Source organism: Arachis stenosperma, chromosome 5 (genome assembly GCF_014773155.1).
Source record: "Arachis stenosperma cultivar V10309 chromosome 5, arast.V10309.gnm1.PFL2, whole genome shotgun sequence".
NCBI classification, from domain to species: domain Eukaryota; kingdom Viridiplantae; phylum Streptophyta; class Magnoliopsida; order Fabales; family Fabaceae; genus Arachis; species Arachis stenosperma.
In genome coordinates this window covers 45,938,125-45,945,346 of record NC_080381.1, presented here as the reverse complement: position 1 = coordinate 45,945,346, position 7,222 = coordinate 45,938,125, and the positions used below count along the sequence as shown (strand labels likewise).

Sequence of the window (7,222 nt, the reverse complement as noted above, 5' to 3'; positions counted from 1 at the left end):
TGTCTCTTACTTAATCTATCTCACAGAAATCACAGTAACTCAGAGTATCCAAAAGTAACGAGTTTTCTCTGTTCTTGATCAATCGTGAAGAGACAAAATAAAATTGTCTCCTATATTATCAACTTGGCAGATTCAACAACAACTCAGTTCTGAATCTAGTTTGAAGTTAAATTAAACGAGTTTAAAAGAGGCCATAGATCCAACCCCCTTCTCTAAGCCATTGATAACCTTCAATTGGTATCAAGAATCCGGTCTCAAGGAATCAAGCTTTACAGTTTAGAGCAAAGATAGCCAGTAACATGGATGCAAACATCGTGATTTTCACACTCACTGAAGGTCAGTCCAACAATAGACATCCCTTCTTCAATGGCAAAAACTACACCTACTGAGAGGAAATAAAGCATATATTTATGCAGTCCATTGATTACAATATTTGAAAGATCATTATGAACGGTCAACAAGTTTCAACAAAAACAAGTTCTAAAGGAGTGATAACTCCCAAAGAAGAAGCTGAATGGAACGACGAAGATAAGAAGAAAGTGAAGCTGAACGCAAAGACAATCAACATAATGCGTTGCTCAATTAGCTTTGAGGAATACCAGAAGGTATCAAGGTGTAAAACAGCAAAAGAGATTTGGAATAAACTCCAAGTCATCATGAAGGCACCAAACAAGTCAAGGAAACAATGATCGATATGCTAAGAAAGGAATTATGAGAAGTTCACAATGACGGAAGGAGAAAACATCGGTGACATGTTTGAGAGATTTTTTTATCATCATCAATAGTTTGGAAGCTATGGGGACAACTCACACTGAAAAAGTGCTAGTGAGAAAAATACATAGAAGTCTCAGCAAAGAGTGAAAAACAAAAGCAACTGTCATCTTTGAAAGTAGCAATCTGAACAAAATGACATATGATGAGTTGAGAGAAAAACTACTTGCCTATGAAACCACCCACATAAAGCGTGACACACAAAAAAATGGAGTGACCTCACTACAAAAAGAAAGGCCTATGGTCACGGTAAAGCTAGTAAAAAGGGTGACCATAGACCTATGGTCACGATTTTTTATCGTGGCCTATTCTCTCGTTGCCATAGGTCTATGGTCATGGTTTCTATGGTCACGTTTTCAATTTTCAAATTCTGACATTTTAGGCTACGTTTTTTCACCGTGACCATAGGTTAATCTATGGTCACCCCTCCTTAAAACTGTGACCATAGCCTTATCTATGGTCACAGTTTTCAACGTGACCATAGACTCTATGGTCACCATTCCTTAAAACCGTGACCATAGCTTTATCTATGGTTACGGATTTTGCAGTGACCAAATCTCTATTGTCACCCCATCTTAAAATCGTGACCATAGTCTTATCTGTGGCCACGGTTTTCACCGTGACCATAGCCTCTATGATCACCCCTCCTTAAAACCGTGACCATAGCCCTATCTATGGTCATGGTTTTTCTCTGTGACCATTACCTCTATGGTCATCCTACCTTAAAACCGTGACCATAGCCTTATCTATGGTCACAGTTTTCACCGTGGCCATAGCTTATCTATGGTCACCCCTCCTTAAAACCGTAACTATAGCCTTATCTATGGTCACCCTATTTTTAAATGGTGACTATAGCCTATTTTGTTTTGAGATTTAATTTTTTTTTAAAGCTTAATCACATCCCAAAATGATGATAATCACAAAATAAATCTAAAATTGAGAAATTCAATCAATCTAAATCATAAAAGTTTTATTAAAAACTAGATATCCATTACAACACTAATCAAAACAAGATGTAATTTATCCATTACATGTAATATCGGATAAAATCTCTTATCAAAAAGTAAAGAACACATCAAAATAATACATTTAGATAACCAAAATCATTATAAGACTCATCCCATCTTATATTTGTGTAGAACATATTTTCTTCACATCATGTCCTCCTGCTCCTGCTGGCAAAAGAAATAAACATGTTAGAAATAAACATGTTAGAACAGAGCAAAAATATTTTTAATGATGCAATACAGTTGAGTAATGAATATGGAGCACAAGTTAAAACTAATTAAACTAATAACAAAAAACCTAAATTAAAACTAATTAGTGCTACACTGCTACAATTTCACAAAAACCTAAATTAAAACTAATTAAACTAATAACAACAAAAATTGGAGTTTTCTTGGACATTTCAACTTTGAGATCAAAACCCATTTCTTAGAAAAAGCCTTGATGCCTACAATATATGTAACAAAACAAACAAACAAAATTCGGATACGAAAGAAACATTAAACAAATCGCATCAACATTCAATTTTTTTGTTAATTAATAGGTAACATCATGCATATATCAGACCCTGGAATCTTAATTAATGGATACCATTTAACTAAAAAGCAATGTGAGCAAGCATCATAATGCCTTACAACAACACAATTAGGCTAAAAAAGGAAACAAAATATTTAGCACTTACATCATAAACCAACTTGTATTAGTAGATATTATTACATAAGCATAAGCATTCTAAGTAATACAAGCATTCGAACATAGTCTTTCTAACTCTTACCTATTTGTACGGACTTAGATTCACAAGGTCAAAACCACAAATTCCATATTTCTGAAATTCCTTAACATGAGTCACCCCTTTTACACAAAGAGACTAAACCCAAAAAGCTCATATCTTTGACTATGGGTAACACACAAATCAAAGAACCCAAATCTACCAAGTTCTCAAAAAAGTAAACTTTTTATATCAAAAACAGCGAATGCTTTCTGGGTATGGCAAATGTGAGTGTAAATCTGAACTTCAGTGGTGGTGGATGAGAATTGAGAAGAAGAAGATTAACAGTTTTAACAACAAATACACACATATGATAATAGAAGCTTGAATAAGCAAAAATAGTTTTAACCGTTTCAACTCGATTAAAATAAATTATTGTTTTTACCAGCTATATTAAAAATTCAAGCTAAACTAATGCAGCCTTAATACATACAAACAACACCACTGCTTTAGCTTCTTGCCCATGTGCTTCAACATCAAGCGACAATACTTTTGTACCCTCTGCTCTCACCGTCTTCAACTCTCCTACCATCACTAGCTACTATTTCTTATTAACTCATTCAACTCCTTAATGTAAATACTACCTACTAATCAAATCAAATGCTATTTTCTTTTTTTTTATTATCACCTCTTCTACTAAGTTTCATCATCTTTATTATCTCGTTTTCGTTTTTAATTTTTTTTCCAAAAAATTCATACTTCATGAAAGCACTACTGATTTATTTGGCATTTATTGTCTATTTTATACCAATCAGAATCATATTTTCTATTTAAGATAGATCAGTTGCTGGTTCAAGGCATTTTCAATTCAAAAAGTTTCTTTTGTTTGTTTTCGTAATGTCTATCTTCTATCATTCTCATTCCAAAAACCTCAGTTCTACAGGAAATCAGAAATAGTCAAACAAATAAGTCTCCGTTCACATCACAACACCGAATTAGAGAAAACAAGTAGAACTTACTGGTATAAACATTTCAGCACAAGCTTCAAAATCCCCCAATAGTTCTTTGGATAAAAGCAAAGTAGATGGCAAGCCTAGAACAAAGCAAATAGCAAAAAACCAAAATCAGGAATGTGGCAAGAACCTGACCTATATACAACGTCCTTGAATGCCAACAAACATATTAAGACAGAATATAAACTTGTCAAAGTAATGAAGGTTAAGCATAATACATAGAAAAACTTGAATTCTCTAGGGAGGCAATGAACATATAAAGTTAATTTTACATTTTTTATGCTTTCTGCTTGATGTGAAACACGCAAGTCAATAAAATTTGAACAAAGCCGCCAGTAAATTTGAACAAAAAAAATCTAAATTTAACAATGTGATTTTTCGTCACTTTTAAATTGAATGTTCACTCCCTTTGCAGTCATTATCCATTTCATGTTACACAGCATGCTCAGTCTCCCTTAATCCTGTTCCTTGCTGGGAAATATGAGATTTATACTAAACAAGGAAACATAAGCTAGCAAAAACTAAGTACCCAGTGAGAAGAGTTGGAACCCTTAGTTTCATGCGGTTGCGAATCTGTCCAACAAGAGACTCAACCAAGGCAACTCTCCGAAGCTTGTTTGGAGGAGCTCCAGTCAATATTGATTTCAAACTTTCAGTCTCTGCTCGCCAAGCAGTTTCCAAAGAGTTCTCAGATGCTGCACTCCCAGACTGTGCAGAAGCTATAGATATAGATTGGCCAATCAAAGAAACCCATGGAATATCAGATGTTTTGGGGGGTCCCTGGTTTAATAGGAGAGCCTGCACTGCTGCAAGAGCTTTTGGTTCTGCAGCAGCCTTATCAATTTTACTGATAACACCAACTGTTCTAGAGGCTACAATTGAAAACCCCAAGAAAAAGACTAGTTAAAGGAAACATTACCATGAGCTTATGATTAGGTAAACATAACGATGAAGTTTCTAAAATTAAGCGGTTTAATGGTGTTAGGTGCCCTCTTTCCTAAATACTTAAATTGTTAATGGAGATTCTTGAATGGCAAAATATCACTAACATGCCCTCAAAAAATTCCATTTGGGCTTAGAGTTGACAATGCAGAGGCTTAATCTGGTTTCTGCTAGAACTCATTCATTTAAGAGATAGGTATACCCAAGGATCAAACTCTTAAGTCTTAACCTCATTGTCAAAAAGGAAATGATGCTACATCTAGGACCAACTCTTTAAAAAATTTTAAGTTCTTAAATGGAATCTCAAGATTGATTTTATGTATCTAACAAATAGCTATGAATTTGAGATGAGGTGACAGGATAATACAAAGCAAGAAGAGCTTAAAACACACATTTTGCATCATATTCCTTTGCCACTCTGAGGGCTCGTGATGCAGAAATTTCTGGTGGCTGAGAAGCAGGAATGACTACCAGCTGGAAAGCAGAAACTGATGAACTTAATGCTCTTATTAAAGTTCTTGAATGTGGTAACAGTAAAACAAGTTAAGGGCAAGGCTCTTATTAAAGTTTTTGACAAAAATTTTAGACTAAATCCAGCAATTACAAAACAGTAAAACACTCAAACAGAGATGTATGTATACTGATGAAATTAGAACAACTTGGCAGATATCAACAAAATTGGAATAAAACAAAGGTAAAAGCATGATAGGTTCAGAAATTACAAAATTGAGACCAAGACAAGAAGGATGGTGATGCTGGTGCTAGCATTCACGGCCGGAACCCTTAACAGAACGGCAGTAGCTTCAAAGGGTCTGAGATATCAAACCCTAATGGAAGAGGGGCGTAATTTGAGGAGTAGTAGTGGCATTCGTGGCTCTGGTAGCAAGGACGCGATACCAGTTCACCTCCAGCGACGGCGAGCTCCACTGACGGCGACTGGGTACAGCGGCGGTGACAGAATCGGCTTCCCTTCTCTCATGTGCTTTATTGGCTTCCATCAATCTGTCTCTCTCAGCGTCGTTCTCCCTTTCTCCTTCAAGCTCGACGGCAGTGGAACTAACGGCAGCGGCGGCAACGCATGGCAGCGGCGGCAACGCATGGCAGCGACGAGGACGAACGACGTGAACATCTCCGTCAATCTCTCTCGACACCTCTCCCTCATCCCTGTTCAACCGGCACCAGGGCGGACTTCACGTAACAGCGGCGACGAGTGTACAGGGCGCGGCGACTTCCTTCCCCTCTCTTCTCCTTCGATTCCCCCTTCTCCCTTCTCTGTCTCTTTTTTTTTACTTCAAGCTTCCTGTTTTCGTTCTTCCGCTTTCTGAAGGTATGTCTGCGTTAATTGTTTATGAAATTAGGCCAGAATTGAGTTTTAATTTGGGAAATTAGAGGTAGAATAAAATATACACGAGTAATATAATAATTTTATAAAATATTTATAATAAAATAATAATTTAAAAATTAAATGTAATATTATAAAAATTAATTTTGAAATATATAATTTTATTTTTTAATTTATTAATGAGTTTAAATAATTATTTTTAATTTAAATTTTAAAATGAATATACTAATCATATTTTATAAAATTTAGTTTAAATTTGGGTATATTAATTATTCAGATTATATGATATAATTTTTCATTATTGTTCTATTACCAAAATTTTAATTTTAATTTTTATAAAATAACTAATTATAGTAAAAATTGTACATAAACATTAATTAACTTAAACTCAATGTATTTATAAAGATTAATTTAATCATTCCTAATAAATTAATTTCTAAGAGTTCAAATTAATAAAATAAACCATAATTTATTTATAATAAAAATTTCTTAAATTTAATTATATGATACTCCCATTTAAAATTAATAGTATTCAACTTAATTTTTTAGTTATAAAATTATATTTAAAATTTTAATATTTAAAGTAAATCATATAAAATTATTATTAGTTTTAATTATTAAAATTTTTAAATTTTAAAAAGATAAAATATTTAAAATTATAAAAAATACATAAAAATCTTAATTAAAATTCAAATGATTAAAACTGTGACCATAGACTCCTTTAAGTCACCCTCCAAAACTGTGACCACAGACTCCTTTAGGTCACCTCCCAAAATCGTGATCATAGACTCCTTTTCGCCATTGTAAAAAACTGTGACTAAAGACCCCTTTAGGTCACCCCCCAAAATCGTGACCATAGACTCCTTTAGGTCACCCCCAAAACCATGACCATAGACCCTTTTAGGCCACCCTTCTAAAAAACCGTGACCATAGACCCTTTTTGGTCACTGTAAAAAAATTGTGACCGTAGACACCTTTAGGTCACCCCCAAAACCGTGACCATAGACCCTTTTAGGCCACCTCCAAAACTGTGACCACAGACCCCTTTAGGCCACCCCCAAAATCGTGACCATGGACTCCTTTAGGTCACCCTCCAAAATCGTGACCATAGACCCTTTTTGGTCACCCTTCCAAAAAACCGTGACTATAAACCTCTTTTTTGTCACTGTAAAAAACCGTGACAATAGACACCTTTAGGTCACCCCCAAAATCATGACCATAGACCCTTTTAGGCCACTCCCAAAACCGTGACCATAGACCCCTTTAGGTCACCCCCTAAAACTGTGACCATAGACCCTTTTAGGTCACCCTTTTTTGAAAAATCGTGACCATAGCCCTTTTTGGTCACTGTAAAAAACCGTGACCATAGACCCTTTTAGATCACCCCTAAAACCGTGACCATAGACCCTTTTAGGCCACCTCCCAAAACCGTGACCATAG

The 7,222-nt window shown here is 35.0% G+C and overlaps 1 protein-coding gene across 4 annotated transcripts; it reads right to left on the bottom strand.

The window, feature by feature from the left end:
• Positions 1 to 1,696: 1,696 nt before the first annotated feature.
• On the bottom strand, positions 1,697 to 5,804 carry LOC130979609 (dynamin-2B-like). 4 transcript variants are annotated; one of them, XM_057903083.1, is made up of 4 exons: positions 5,163 to 5,804; positions 4,028 to 4,370; positions 3,505 to 3,578; positions 1,697 to 1,943 (listed from the first exon to the last, which is right to left on the bottom strand). In XM_057903083.1, exons 1-3 carry the CDS (start codon positions 5,206 to 5,208, stop codon positions 3,530 to 3,532), a joined length of 438 nt encoding a protein of 145 aa, XP_057759066.1. In that variant the 5' UTR covers positions 5,209 to 5,804; the 3' UTR covers positions 1,697 to 1,943; positions 3,505 to 3,529. The 4 variants fall into 4 exon arrangements, 2 of the variants coding, with proteins under 2 accessions (XP_057759066.1, XP_057759065.1); XR_009086688.1 differs by having other exon boundaries at positions 1,701 to 1,946; positions 4,833 to 5,804; XM_057903082.1 differs by having other exon boundaries at positions 1,701 to 1,946.
• Between the last annotated feature and the right edge of the window lie 1,418 nt (positions 5,805 to 7,222).